At 43.4% G+C, this 16,076-nt stretch overlaps 1 protein-coding gene across 1 annotated transcript in view; it reads left to right on the forward strand.

The window, feature by feature from the left end:
* The window catches only part of ADAM12 (ADAM metallopeptidase domain 12), a 170,263-nt gene that overhangs the window by 129,885 nt on the left and 24,302 nt on the right, over window positions 1-16,076 (forward strand). Inside the window, exon 12 of the mRNA XM_062496601.1 lies at window positions 12,067-12,244. Coding sequence (XP_062352585.1) covers window positions 12,067-12,244 — 178 coding nt within the window. The remainder of the gene's footprint in view (window positions 1-12,066; window positions 12,245-16,076) is intronic.

The following is a 16,076-nucleotide window of genomic DNA, read 5'->3' on the forward strand; positions in this document are numbered from 1 at the left end:
ATCCTTTTCCAGCCCAGAACCAAGGATACCATTGCAGCATCTGCCCCAAAAAGTGCAAAGAGCAGAGAATGGAGGGGAGAATCTGGGAGGGTGGGACTGCAGAACCTGGAGCTGGGATTGGACAATGAACCCCAGTGTGGGAATGGACCAAATCTTATAAAAGTGTAAACTCCTGACCCAGGGTCCATCTTGGGTGGAGGGCCAGGCTCTTGCACTGCCCAAGGTGAATCCTTGGAAGGGCTTTTAATAAATCCCTGCTTTATTCCTTGAACTCTGTCTAACCTGTTCTAGGTAGCCTCTCCAGGCATCACTGGGAGCCACCCAAAAGAAAAGCAAGGTTTGTGGAGGCAGGAGGATGTGCTTTAGTGAGGATTCCTCAGGGATCCCTCTGGCTGTCCAGGGGTGCAGTTCTCCTGATGGAACTGGGGCAGATCAGCAGCAGGACTGGGTCAGGATGCAGCATCTCCTCCATTCCTTCCCCCGGGGCAGTGTCTGGGGGAGCAGCACCCCATAATTAAAGTGTTCCACAGCTGCTGTCCTTTGATGGTGCCGAAGGTCTGTGCTTCCCTGGGGATCCCTCATTACCATTAATGAGGTTTAGGGCTGCACATCAAAAGCAGGCCGGTGGCAGCAATGCTGATTTTACACTGCACAAGTGAATATTTGCATCTTAGAGGGTGTCTGAGGGCTCCTGGAGAGCTGCTGGGCTCAGTGGGTTTGGCTCTTAAAGGGTTTTCTTCTTATGTTGTCATCTGCTTTTGTTTGATTTTTGAACTGTCACAGAAAAAATATTTATTTAACTACTTCATAAACATGTAGTTAAGTAAGTAAAACATAGTGAAAATCTCTTAAAGACAGGCTGGGAAAGTACTAATCACTCGTGCCATTTGTTGCATTAAGTATTAGTTTCAATCACTTTTCTCCCTTTGAAAAATGATCTCAAGGAAGCAGAACATAAGGTCACCCTCATTTTGATCATTCAGAGGCTGAACTGGAGTCTCCAGATGTGAAAATAAACACCCTCCAGAGGTTTCCAGAACACTGTTCCAGAACACAGCCAGGTATGCCATGAAAACAGCATCAGCTTGAAGGGAAGAACACTTGCTCCAGCCCCTCCCCAGATTGAAGCAAAAAAAAAAGTCAGGGTGAAATGGGAAAGAAATCAGAAATAGAGTGTGGGAAAGGACACTTCAGTGTACCGAGTAGTTTTTTTTCCTTGTAGACGTCTTGCAGCATCTTGTAGCTGCAGAGCTGTTAAATGTTAGATAATCAAACCATCAGTAGTTAGCACAGAATCTCCTGACCCCTCTCAGGCGGTTTTCAGCTGCTCAGACCTCACTTTGCATTTTTCAGTCTGGCAGCTTAGAGCCATTAAACTCTGGAGTCAGCAGAACTATCTGGAATTACCTCTGTTACAATTTGAGGAAAATGAAATTATCATTCAGATGTAAACAGTTTCTAATTAAACTCTGAAGCTGTTTATGTTTCCAAACCAGTCTGAGCTGAGCTCGGCACAAAGACAGACTTCCTTGTTGTCTTTTTCTTTTTTTAATAAAGTTGATATACTGATGTCATAAATTACTTGTGACAGAGCTAGGTCTGTTGTGCCAGCAGTGCAACTGTATTTTTTTTTTTTTTAAAAAAAACAACCCTTAAGCAACATATCCCTCTGCCCCAGTAATTTAGCACATTGCATTCTGGTCCTTCCTTTAGTAGGAAACAGCCACGAGATTACAGAATAGATTTATGTCAGTCTTTCCCTTCCCTCCAAGTAGCCCCACGTCTGAAGTGCATTTGGCCTTCTTTTTTTTGTTAATAATTTCCATGCCTGGCAGATACATTTAATTTCTGTGATAAATAAGATCTGCATTGAAGAATTAGTAGCGTTGCTTGAAATCCATTTAATTTTTCCCAGTCCTTTGCAGGAGTGGGTCACTGTTAACAATTAACACACAGAACTATGGGGCAAAAAAAAAAAAAAAAAAGAGAGAAAAAGGATAATTGCTTTTTATTTAGTCTAGTCTTCCCCATTTCAGTAGATGTGCTGTTAGAAGGGAAGTATTTGGCTTTGCTGGTGTATTCTCAAGGAGAATGGCACAGACTGACAGCATGACTTTGGTGTAAGTGAAGCTGACAAGGAGAGAGGTGACTTCTCAAATGAAAACACATTTTACTCCTGGTGTGATTATTTATAGCAGATACTTAAGGACAAGCAGGGGTTTCTGCCATGAGATGTATCCACTTTTCCTGGCCTGGATGCTGGGATGAGAGAGCTCAGCTGCCTTTTGTCTTGTTGCTGTAATATCCATAGGAAATATAGCTCTGAGAGGGACATATTTCTCCTGCAGTGCTGCTATTGCCATGACCCATGGGAACAAATCATATGAGGACATTTCCCTTTATCTTGGCTTTCTGTTTCATTTTAAAAAAAATAAATAAAAAAAAAAAGAAAACAAGCCCTGAACTTTCCAACCTGCAGGGATAAATCTGCAGCACAGTGCATGGAGAGTTAAGCACTCAGTGTCCAGTTTTAATTGGTGTTAATGAATTCCAAATTCCTGGCTTAAAAATGGAAACATACCTTAAAGGGCAAATCCTTAAGGTCACATGAAAGCTCCTTTTTGAACATGTGTTGCATGCCCAGGAGCACCCTGTAATTAACTGGTGCCCACAGCTGCATTTGGCACAGTTGTCATAGGAATCACAGAGCCCTTTGTGCCTGGCGTAGATGTGCAAAATGTTGAAAATTTTACCCCGACAATTCCTTCCTGCAAAGGCATTCTTGATATTTTCTAATGTCAAAGCCTGTCACGAAGTGCTGGGCACATTTTACTGGGGGGTTCTGGTGGCAGCAGTGCAGGGAGGCTCCACTTGAGCTTTGCAAATGAATGATGCAGTGGTGGAACATGGTAAATGATGGAAAGATAAGAAACCATTTATTTTGGAGTAAAGGCACTGAAAATGAAGAGGTGAGAGAACTTTGGTGTCCTGGAGAGCCTTTCTGTCTGCCTCTTACAGCATGGAAATTGTGTTCATCTCCACCCCTGATGCTCTCCTGGCAGCCAACCATTACCAGGTGAGAAATCCAGACTTGGGAGGAAAACTCCCATGGATTTCAATAAGGCCAGGATTTCATCAGGATCCATATGGGGCTTTTTTTTACATTTATTAAAAAAGCCTTTCATTCCTGTAAGTAAAAGTTTTAATCTGCTCATTTAAAGATCTCTATATCTTAGATCATGGCTGGATATATCCTGTCCTCATTGCTTGACATAATGAAATCAATACAATGTGGCTGCTAATTTTGTTTTTCTCCAGCTCTGCGAAAAAGAAAGTGGAAGGTAGAAAAAGTGTTTTATATTATATATAAAAGTGTTTGTTATTATATATATAGGATTTTTTTTTTAAGGAATTTTATTTCCACTCATCTGAGGTGGTTTAGGTGACATGGGATAAAGAGATTTTTTTCACATAACAGAAGAATGGAAGGTAGAAATACTGGGGAAATTCAGACTGACTTCTGGCACTGTTTTTCCTCACTTATCTTTTCTTTGGATCTTCCCAAAGAAGAAAAAATTAAGCCATGCTGCTTGCAAGTCAGATCCTCCTGTCTTGGAGTCCTGATTTATTAAGAGCCCGGGTAGAACAGATGTTAAGTGAAATCAATATGAGCCTGCCCCCCAGGTATTTATTATTCCCAGCTTTTTGCAGGGGTTCAGATTCTTTTCTCCAGCACCCACATCTCACCATGTGGCATTTCCATGCACTTCATTCTCTGCTTCTGCTCTTCCCAGTGGAGCAAGCAGCTTCTCCATGTGCTCCATCCAGATCCTTGGGGTTTGTCTGTGCGAGGAGCTGGACTCAAGGATTCTTGTGGGTCCATTCCAAATCAGGATTTTCTCTGAAATCCCTTCTCCATAGCCTGGGTTTCTCCTGGTTGGGTTTAGCCCTACCTGAGGTCCACATCTCTTAAGCTGGTGTCATTTGATCTGCTCACCCAATGTCCAGGCTCATCCTCACCCAAATCCATCTCCTGAGCCTCAGTGCCCTCTTTATGACGGGTCTTTCAGTGAATCTGATTCCCAAAGTCAGATTTTTTTTTCTTCTATCCCTGTCTGCTCCTGGCCCATTTAAAAAAAATCTATTCCAAGGTTTTTCCAGGGAGATAATTAGAATGTAACTGCCTGGAACAAAAGCAGATTGTAAAATCATGTTGGGAACTAAGGAAAGCACCTTTCCCCTAATCAGAAATCAGCAGGAAGCTGATCTTCAGCAATGGTTTGGACCATTTGTCTTTATTTGCTCATCACATGCTGAGGATTTTGGGGTTTGTGTGACAAATTTGAACTCGGGGCACTCTGGTTGTGCTCCTTATCCAGATTTTCCTTCACTGCTGGAAGCTGCTGGCAGGCACAGGGTGTCTGCATCCCTCTTTTCCTTAGCCTGGGACCAGACCTGACCCAGCCTTTACATCCCACCCTCTGCTCTGTCTTGCTTTTTGACTTTTCCTGTAGTCAGCATTGGATTAGCCTCAAATTCTAAGCAGTAGATTGTGAAACCTGAACTCTCAGCAATCCAGCAAATTTTTATTAATGAGGTAGTGGTCTAAAAGGAAACAGAGCAAAAGATGAGCCAGAGGCAAATTCAAACTGATTATAGCTCCTTTCCTTGGCTGTCTGGTTTCCAGCAGGAAGAACAGTTGTCTGAGTTCAATTCCCATGGAGCTTTTGCAATGCAGATAACTCCAGAAGAGTCAGGATCCTGTCAGGGGTGATAAATTGGTTTAGTATTGCTTCACCCCCAGAACACAAAGGAAAGTCACAACAGGCCTCTCTTCCAAGAAAAAACTTCTCTGACCATCTATTTGTCAAAGGGAAAGTTAACTGCTAATAATGTTTTATTTGGCAGTTTTGTGACTGCCACAACAGTCTATACTGTATAAAGCCATTAAGTGTTGTTCCCTTGCAGAATGGATTCTTGGGAACCATCCAGGCATTTGTTCTGTCGCTGTTTTCTGCCCTGAAGTCCCATATCCAGCGTTATAAATCTGCCTTTTTGAATATTCCAGGTAGTTAAAATTTCACCTTCTGTGTAATGGGAGAGGTCAAGCCTCAGCTGGGGACCTTTCAATCCAATCTGGGCACCTGAAGGGAGATTGCTGGAATTCATTCTGGGAATCTGAACTATCCCCAGGGAAAAATTAAAACCAACTTAAGGCATTTGTGTGTGAAGCTTAAACACTGACTTGGAAAGGCTTTCCTTGCAATAAGCCTGGAAATTCCACTGTAGCACAACAAGCCATCCAAGCAGACATCAATTAAACTAACCACCAGTGTGATATATTCCCAGTTATTTATTGGAAGAGTTAGAAGCCACCATGTAGTGAATGTGATAAAAGCTGTAGGAGAAATCTGGGCTTGTTTTGAAATCACTGACCATGAGCTCAGTCAGAAGAGCTTTGATGTCATCTCTAACTACATGGCCCAATTCTGTGCTCTACTTTATCGATGCTCTAGGGATTAAAACTGTAAAAGAGGAGCAAGAGAGTGAAAAATAGGCTCGGAAAATAACTGTGGGTTGTCAGACATCCTCTACCTTTTGAAGCAAACTTCCCATTTAAATACTTTATCTGTATATAAAACCACTCTACATTTTCAGCTAAATCCTTCCAAATCACCTGAAAAAGATGTGCCCCATCAGGTCTGGGACTGATGTCTTGGGCAGAGCTCTGTCATGTGCTGCTTCCAAGAGCCCAAAGTTCCTCCAGCTTCTCCCCTCGCCCTAATTTTCCCAATTTGCTGTTTGCAAAACCTTTAGGTGTGAAACAATCTGCAGGTGCCTTTAAGCTCCCTTTTTATTGTGCTGGTGGGGGTCAAAACCTTTGTGCCTTCCCCCCTCAAAAGTACTTAGAAATTAAGACATTGTTTAAATAATGGATTAAAAAGTCCTCTCATATTATGGCACTTGTCTAATTAATAGATTAAAAAGTCCTTCCACTTTATGGCACTTGTCTAATTTTAAACAATTGCTACTAAAATGTGAGGTGTAGGAAATAACGTGTAGTGACAGAACTTGATACATGAAGGGATCTGTAGTATTTGAACACCTATTTCAATATCAAAGAAAGCTGGATTTTATCTCCTGCTTGACACCTAATTCTGTGAAGTTCTTTATGCTTACTAATTCATTAACATACTTGCTGTACGGAAGAGCTGGAGTGTCAAAAAATGTCATCTCATAGCAAATTCACTTTTATTCTGGTAGGCTCATCTCTCTTAGGAGCCCATGAAAAGTTGTTTTCAAAAGCTGGAGAGCAGTAATAATGTCAAGAAGGTTAAAACCAAGGGGGATGCTTCTGAGTGCAAAAGAATTACATCAATTAGATCAGGAGTTAGAGGAGGCTGGAAAATTGTCACAGTTCCTTGAAATCAACACCTCCCTGGCTCTAGAAACATGCATGCTGCTTGAGTTTCTGCCTTCTAGGGGTTTATTCTTGGGTTACTCCCACTAGTGCTGCCATTTTTTCAGTGGAAAAATTACTTACACCTGTATTAACAAAAACAACCCTATCCCTATTCTTTAATTGAAACACTCCCCCCCCACACACACACACACCTTTTAATGTTTTTCTGTAAAACTGGGATATGCAACAGAAAACTCACATATTTCTGTGTCAGGCATTCTGTAGAATCTGAACAGGAGGGAGCTCAAAACTCACATCTCCAGTAAATGGGTCTGCATTGCTCATCCCCTCCAGGTGTGAGCCAAAAATCAGGAATTTTGGAGATTAAGGAGGGTAAATACTCATATTTTTGAATGTCACAGGGTCCTTGGGTCGAGACAGACAACAAGTCTGTGATGGTCAGTTCAGACAAGGTGTTGTCGTGGAAAACGTTGGAAATTCAGGTGTTGGACTAGGGGAACTTCTGACTCAGCACCCCTCTTGTCTTTGAGCACCTTCATGCTCCTAAAAAGCACAGCTGATGCCAAAGTTATTTCCAGATATGGCCCCTCAGGTTTGGGTTTTCAGGAATTCTGGGCAAAGTTCAGTCCCAGTTTTCTGCTCCTTTGGAAATTAGCTAGCCAACAGTTGTTTCCATAAGCATGCTCCAAAAAAAAAAAGTAAATTAAAAAATGTCCCTTTTAAAATTAATATAATCTCCAATTATCATATTACCTCAGGGAGGGAGTTCTGGTGGTACTTAACAGAGCTCTTTGGGGCTCTTGTGCATTTTAATTGAGTGAATAATTGTAAAACACTTCAGGGTCTTTTGGTAAAAGGCTCAGTATAAACATCACCATAACGCTGAATAATCGGGTTGTGAGGTGAACTGGAAGAAATGAACCCTATAAATAGATGTGTATATACATATAGTGTGTGTGTGTGTGTGTGTGTATACACACCAACATTTGGGACAGAACAACGCAGTTCCTTTTGAAAAACCCTGCAGCTCATGAACTGGAAATGAAAAGTGAGACGGGATGTTGATAATCATAATAATCAAAATGTTTTCTAGATATGGTGAGCTTGTACTTAATCCTCCTGTGCAGAGGGCAGAGAACGGCCAGAATCACCGCGTTAGCCCTTCAGTGAAGCTTGCTGGACACACGGATCTGTGGTGTTTGGTGCGGAGGAGCTCAGGGGAGGTGGACCCGAGGTCTGAGATGTAGGCAGCCAGAGCTGGAGCAGCCAGAGCTGGAGCAGCCAGAGCTGGAGCAGCCAGAGCAGTTCTGCCTTTCTTGGGGGGGTGCTGCAATGCAGCTGGAGGGGTCTGGGTCCCCTCTCCAGGAGCACTGCAGGTGGGGCAGGGGGCAGGACAGCCATGGGAGCCCCCGGCAGCCCGAGCCCTGCATCTCTGCCCAGCGCTCTGCCTCGCTCAGCTCCTCAGCCTCTCGTTTTCTGGGGCAGTGGCTCAGTTCCTGTGCTTTGTACTCTCTTGTCATTCGGCCCCTGAGGAAGGGGAATTCCTCTGAAATGGAGGTGAGCTTTTATACTTCGTGTAAAAAAAGAGGGGGTGAGGGGGGGGAAAGGAAATAAAAGCCTGCGCTGGTCAGCTAGGTGCTGGTACAAAGAGTCCTCTCTTGTTAAATGGGACTTGACAGAGTGCTGATGCCACTTCGCTCAGATAATGGAAGGAGCCATCTAATACAGGCTAAATGCAGAACTGCCTAAAGGAACCTGGCATTTGGAGGGCTGGAGTGCTTGAAATACAAATGAATGGGACAAGCCCAGGCTCTGTTTCCCAAGGAATCGATTAGCAGGGATCCTCTGAGGACTGTGAAGCTCTTATTTGCAGGAGCAGGCAAAGCTGTTTTTGCTGGAAACTGGGATATTTGTTGCTGGGGATTAAACACATCTTTTAAGCACCAAGGGGACACTGAGGAATGCTGTGGATTCAAGAGGGGTAGAAAGACTGAAATATTTTTCCTTGCTGTAAAGTCTGAGGAGACTGATGGCAGTGCTGGGAACAATTTGAGTTCTGTAGAGTTGCACTCACAGCCAGAGCAGTTTGACAAAATGATCCATTGTGTATTAAATCTACAGAATCAGACGGTGTAAAAAACCTATGGGACACAGTGTTTTAGAATAAGAGTTAGGCTGGACTGAAGTTTCCTTTCTCTTTCCAACTGTAAAAAAAATAAGGATCTGTAACAGAAAATGTCTGAAGATGAATGGAGTTTAAAGACTGCTGATGATTATTTTACCTCTGGAACATTCTCTCATGGCATTTATGAGCTGGTTTTCCAACAGAATAAGTGTCTGAGCTACCACAGGAAGCACAAACATCCCTGTTTAGATATTACTGAAATCTTGGAGACAGGTCAAGGACTGACTTTACTATGGAGACCCCTTTCCCTTCTTCCACTCTAAGGCAGCTCCTTCCAGGTGAGATCAGAAGCCTCTTCAAAGGGTAGTGGGAGGAAGCTTCTGAATTTGTTCAGAGGATGAATTCCTTTCACATCACCATTCCTTTGTCATTTTTCACAAGCTCCAGATCCACTCAAACATTGGTTTGAGCACTCCTGACATCTGATATCTGTGACTTCCCTTCCAATCCCATCTGCCAGGGATTTCATTCTTCTGATGAAACAGATTTAAAATTGCAAAGACAGACAAAATACAGCCTAAAATCACAACAATCAAGTGCTGTGGCTGTTACATGGAACTTTATTGGTCAAAAAAATGAAGACTGGTTGTGTATCAGAATATCACATTGAAGATCAATCAAATTTCCAGTGAAATACTAGTTGGCACCAATTGATGTGGGATCTTCTCTTACATGGTGTGGTTACCCTGAAGTTTCTCTGTTTCCACCAGCTGGGTTTATTTCTGGGTTTTCATTGCTTTATTTGGGGATTACTTGGTAAAGAAGAAGCATTTCAGGAAATGTCATCACGTGCCATGTGCTGTACTGATGTCAGCTGAGGAAACCAGCATCAGGAGCAGGAAAAGGCAGAAGATGAATGGATCTCCGAGTTCAAAATAGGAAACAGCTTGAAGTTCCTTTTGGGGGGAAACACAAATCTCATTCATCAGCAGTGACACAGTTCCACCTCCGGCACAGAGAGAGGACTGCCCTCCTGCTGATGGACACACCTCACCTCCATGCAAGTGATCCTGGGAATCCAAGGATGCAAAGGAAGAGCCCTAAAACATTGACAGCTTTGACTGATGAGCTTCTCTCATGGTCTGTGTATGGCTGAGAGGTGTCACATGGAAATCTGCATTAATGGTGCTCCTGCATGGATTTCATTCCCTGTGAGTTGTGTGTCTCTCCTTGTCTCACCCCAGCGGATATCAAAGCAAACCTGTGCCACTGAAGAGCAGCATCTTGCCTGGATGGTGCAGTACTCATTTATTTATTTATTCATACTTTGATATGAGGGCCGTGTCTGATAAAGCCTTCATCAGGATTTGTCAGACATATCTGGGTCTCTTGTTTTTTCCTGCTGTTTGGCAGGAATGTGCACCCATTTACTTGTTCACAGTCACGTACACAGAATTTTGTGACGTTTCTTCTCGCTGACACTGAGGGTAGGACAGAAGTTTGTGGTGTCCTGTTAAGAACATCGCCAATTGCTCAATGTAAAATGGTCAGTAGTTTTCCAAGAGCCTTTATTTTCTGTTCCATTACTCTGAGTACCTTCCCTGTCCTCCCTTGGGGCCCAGCTAACAGCCTGGCTCCTACCTCCTGCTATTCTGAAATTTCTTTATTTCTCTTAGACTCTGTCATTTTGCTGAAACATTGATATTTTCCAGCAATCAGCTTATTACATGGAGATGCCTATTAGCTTTCTGAAGTCATATGTCAGTGAAACCCAAACTGTTTACGTTAACTTGACAAGCCCTGTAGTGATATTGGAAAATTATTTTCTTCTTCAGACTCATGTTTATGTTCTTTGCCAATGAGCTGGCTGTTTTATTGCAAAAGAAACTGTAAAAGAGGTAATTTTAACTAGGCACAAAATATATTCTGTTCTGTAATGTATCCATAACCTTCTAGAAGATCCTAATTAACTTCCTTATGTCAGCATAGGAAGCTCTATTGCATTTGTAGTTGCCAAACATTTCTTTCTTTTTAATAGAAATTATTCTTTCTAAGACCTACGGGCATCATCATTCCCAAAACAAGCTTTACATTTGAGGGTATCAGAAACACCAGGAGATTAATGGAAGTCTGCTGTTCAGCAGTGCAGAATTTTTAGCTGTTATCTTGCTTGTCTGCAAGGATAACAATCCTAATTACTCGTGGGTGACACAGAGCACTCAGTGAGTAAAGTGAAATTGCCAGGCTGGCTCCTGAGCTGCTGAAATGTTGAGTTACTGCTGGACCAGGGAGTGACAAAGGTATGGAGTCCGAGGGGAGAAGTGTTCTACAACGTGTTTGGGACACAGATTCGATGTGGACACGAGATAGTTGGGAAAATTGCTCCCTGTGAAGGTGGAGAGACCCTGGCACAGGTTGGCCCGAGAAGCTGTGGACAGAGCAGCCACAAGAAGTGTCCATGGCTGCGCTGACAGGGCTTGGAGCACCCTGGGACAGTGGAAGGTGCCCCTGGAGCTGGAACGAAAGGGTGTCCAAGTCCTTTTCCATCCCAAACCGCTCCAGGGCTCTGGTTCCGTGGCAGCTCAGCACAGAGCAGTCTCAGCAGCCCTGGGACACGCAGCTGTCCTCCCAGCCCCTGTGTCACTCGGTCTCTCCTCTGCGAGGCAAACCGCACGCCTCCATCAGCAGAAAGGGAATTCACTTCTGCCAGAGGAAAACCCCAATTACCTGCTGATATCTGTAGTGCACAGGATGGTTTTGTTTGCACTGTCTGGGTGTTTTGCTAAAGGAGTGGGAGCTGCTACGTGTCTGCACAGCAGGGCCCAATCCTGCACTCTGCAGTGGGAATTCCAGACAGGAGCATTTCCAGCACAGTGCCCTTACTGTCCTGCTGATTTAAAATAAGAACTGTCTTTGCTTTAATCATGCTATTCTCAAGCTCAGTTTTGATGAATTGCAGAGGCAGGCTCTTATCAAGTAACAGTGGGTTTTTTCTGTTATTCTTTTTTTTTTTCCTGAAAAGAGCAGGAAGTTTGCCGTTCTGCAGAGCGAAACGAATGAATTTGCCATTTGAGGCTGAATTTTCCAAGAAGGATTAGAATCTTTTGCAGTCCTGCAAATGCAGGACACTACTTGCAAACCCAGCATTTCTTTAGGCTCACAATAATGATTTATATATGATTTATAATGATTCCTTATAACTCCATATGCAAAAGAGGGAGAAGGAATTTCAAATGTGAACACTTCCAATCCTTAACAGCAGCTACAAAATGAAGTGAAAAAGTGAAAATTCCCTTACTCATAGTGAGAAATTGTTATTATTATTATTATTGTTGTTGTTGTTGTTGTTGTTAATGTATTGGGTTAATTGCTGTATCTCAATTCTTTGTGATGAAAACTGAACACAGTCTTCTGGTTAAGGCACAGATGTGCTAAAATGTCACCAGTGTGACAGGAGAGAGAGGTTTTCATCTCATATAAAAACCTTCCTTTTGTCTCCACGTGTTTTTTTCTCCAGCTATCCATTCCCCATGGTCTTCAGTAGCTGCAGTAGGAAGGACCTGGAAAACAGCCTGGAGAAAGGAGTGGGAATGTGTCTCTTTAACCTGCCTGAAGTCAAGGAGTCCTTTGGTGGCCAGAAGTGTGGGAATGGCTATGTGGAAGATGGAGAGGAGTGTGACTGTGGGGAGCCTGAGGTAAGACATCCCCTGGGAGTTACTGCTCATGTCCTGCCTGCAGGTTTTTGACAGTGAAGGGTTGGTTTGGTGTGTTTGGTGTAAAACAGAACTCTCCCTTCTCTGCTTCCATCCCATCAGCTTAAACCTCAGAACCTCAGAGGTGCAGGGGGTCTTGAGTGTATTAGAGTTGCTGAAGTTCAGGCAGGGCTTGGGTTAAGAATGTGTTCAGTTCATCCTTAGAGAGCAAAGCCTGGCTTGTCCAGCAGACTGGCCATGACCTTGTGTTCCTAGAAGTTCCTTTCAGCCTTAGCTAATCAGCTAAACTCAAAAGAAGTTTGAGAACTTGGCTTGAACTTCTCAACAAAACGTGCTAGTTGAAGGTTTGTTTCTACCAATGAGAAGCCACACATATATTTATATTTATGTCAATATAACCATAGAAACTGAGCAATCATTGAATGGTTTGGGTTGGAGGGGACCATAAAGATAATCTCATCCCCCCTGCCATGGCAGGGACCCCTAACACTGTCCCAGGGTGCTCCAACCCCAATGTCCAGCCTGGCCGTGGGCACTGCCAGGGACAGGGCACCCACAGATTCTCTGGGCACCCTGTGCCAGGGCCTCATTATCCATATATATAACACTATATAAATAGAAATATTCATAGTGGCCAGGTATTTTTCACTGCGGCTTCAGTTTTTAGGTACAACCTTTCCCTCCTTCACTGTAGGATTTTTCTTTCCCTCTAGCCAATTACCACCCAACAGAAATAGCCTTCACTACCTCCCAAACAGATTGCTGCTGCTTCAGAGACTGTTCCCTTTAGTTTAGTGAATGTGTCAGAGGACTCCTCTGATCAGCAGGAGATAGGCAAAACCTGGGGGTCAAATAATATCCGAGCTGGCATCCTTATCCCTTTCACATCCTGTCCTCATTGGCTTTATTGAACTTCTCTCTGATTATCTGAATTAAAGGCAGCAGCAGATGAAGGATTTGTTTCCTGTGATAAATAGGGACCTACAAACAAAAGAGATGGGGGCAGTTAAAACAGCAAGATATTGCTGCATCCTGCCTATGGAGTGTGCTGGATTTGTCCAAGCCGTGAGGATTTCCTGACAGTTCACTCACTCTTGAGGGTAACAGGGTTGGAGGAAGCAGCCTTATCTCCTTGTTTAAAGTCAATAGAGTGCAAGCAGCTTGCAAATGTCTTTCTAACCCAGTTATCTTTCTTGTTTTCATTTCTGAACTTTAGTGATACCTTTTCAAGTCAAAGCCACTTAATGTCAGCAAGCACTGGCTTGATTTGCCTCTTCTTTTTGTCTCTTTGCCTTTTTAGTTACATTGGAAAAACTGCAGCTTGGGTGCAATTAAATTTGTTTGGGATTTACTGCTCTAATCTGAGTGGTTCCCAAAAACCTGTGTGATTAGTTACTAATTCACTTCCCAGTCATTTATACCAGCTGAGTTCTCTCCATAGTGTTGCAGTACCCCAAGAATGAGTGATACTGGGATTAAATTCTTCTGTGAGGGTGTGAAGATGGAGAAGCTGTAGCTTCCCCTGGGTTCCTGGAAGTGTCCAGGACCAGGTTGGACACTGAGGCTTGGAGCAGCCTGGGACAGTGGAAGGTGTCCCCACCATGGCAGGGGTGGCACTGGGTGACTTTTGGTCTCTTCAAACTCAAACCATTCTATGATTCTATGATCCTAGCACTTTTAGATTATATGACCAAAAATGCCTGATGTGCTGCAGTGTCTGTGGAAGGAGGGTTAATATAGATTATAGGTGGAAAGATAAAAGAATGAAGAGAAGTAAAAACACTCATGCCTTGAAAGATGAAAATGTGTCTTTTATAACCAGCTGCAAGGGGGAGGAGAAAACTACAAATTGCTAACTCAGAAGTCAGACAAATTACTTCCAAATGTAATTAGGAGCGAGTGCCCAAACAGCTGTGACATGCCAGGGACGAGTCAACACGGCTTTTGTGCCAGGAACTCTTGTCTTACAAAACCTTGTCTTACAAAATCTTGTCTTAGAAATCCATCACAGTGCTCTGAAGGGCTTAGCAAGTGGATGGAAAGGGACAGGGCTGTCACTGCAGCCCGTGAGGACTTCAGAGAGGCTTCAGACCGCAGCTTCTCTGGGAGATTGAGCAGCTGTAAAGGAGGGAAAACTGCTTGGGTGAAAGGATAAGAACCAGGTGTAAATCATCCATTTCATGCAGTGGAAGGAGATCTGCTGTGCTGAATCCATGAGATGTGTCCCGGGAGCTACACCACTCAGCATTTTCATAAAGAGCCTGGGAAGAAGAGTAGTCTTTAATTTGCTGATGATATTAGTTAGGCTGCTAGAGATGAAAACTGGCTGTGAAGGACTGCGGAGAAACCTTCTGAGGCTGCTGGATCAGGCATTAAGATGAGAAATGGGACTCACTGAGGAGTGATGCACATTCCAAAAACGCAAAGAAGATGATGGACTCTGAGCTGACTCTGACCATGGAGGAACAAGACTTCATATTGCAATAAATAGTCTCATGAAAATGTCAGCTCAGTGCTCAAGAGTGGTCTAAAAGGTAAATAGGCTGTTAGAAAGTACTAGGAGAGAAATTGGGAAACAAAACAAAGCACCAGCAGACCTCTATAAATCTGCTGCTCCTGAAACTGCTTGTGCAGGTTTTCCCTACCCCTCCCTGATCCCAGGGAGGATAAAGCAGAATGAAAAAAGATTGAGAGAAAAGCAATAAGGTGGTTCAAAGTTTTGAAAGGGCTCTGGCTGGAAAATAAGAAAATGAAGGGAAATGCACCATAAGCTGATAAAATTGTGAGGGGAATGGAAAGGGTGAGTGAGGAGGGATTGTTCCCCATGAGAAATGAGCAGATGAAGTTAGAAAATGGCAGGTTTCAAACAAGCTCCCCTGACTGTGTTGGTTACCTATGAGTTCCTTTACTCTGACTCTTACAGGTGCTAAAAATGTCCCTGGAACCAAGGGAAAGACTGGGAAGGTGTCAGTGTCCTTAAACTTCTTCTGCTGGCTGCTCTCAGGGGCACACAAGGACAGAGGAGTTATGGGCTGACCCGGTGGGGTCTGTCTTGTGTTCTTAGAAAAGAGAGGGTGAAAACCAGGTTTTCTGTCCACAGGACAGAGCCTGACATCAGGTGGTGCTGGAATTGTTCTGGGGTTGGGCTGCTCTGGTTCCTCTGAAGAGCCAGGAGAGCCACAGTGAGAAACCTCCCCCCATCATTGCTGTTTTTAGTAAAAATAATAATGATGATGATGATGATGATAATAATAATAGTCTCCAGCACAGCAGTCATTTCATGTGGCAGCCTCCATCCTCCAAAAGCTTGGTGAGCCTTTCTTGTTTCTTTGCTTGTTTATGTTAAAATCATTCCTGACAATTTGATAGCCCAGGCACAAAAACTATTTACCAAGCTCATTCCCTGCAATGAGCAGTAAGTGAGATAGCAATTTGAAATTTCAGAGGAGAAGAGCTGTGTCTTTATCCCCATCTTTCTGTAGAATGGTGAATGCTGCTGGGGGCCATAGGTTTGGGTATTGCAGCTGCCTGTTTCAGAAGGACTTTAATGGGACTGACATTCTGCTCTGCTTATCTCAGATTGTTTGTGAGGTGAATTTATAAAATGTGCTTCTGTGCAGAGGAAAGTTACTCCTGACATGCAGCAGCTGCACAGGAATATTTCTGTAGCCTGCTGCCTTCCGGTGATCAAAAATAGGAGCAGGAAGTTGTTCCTCTGCTTCAGAGCACAGTTTGCTTTGTACATCCAGGAAGATATTACCTAAACTACAGTGAAATGCTGAGAATCCTGGTTTTTGCTGGTCAGTCAGTCCCT

This window comes from Cinclus cinclus, chromosome 7 (assembly GCF_963662255.1).
Source record: "Cinclus cinclus chromosome 7, bCinCin1.1, whole genome shotgun sequence".
NCBI lineage: Eukaryota > Metazoa > Chordata > Aves > Passeriformes > Cinclidae > Cinclus > Cinclus cinclus.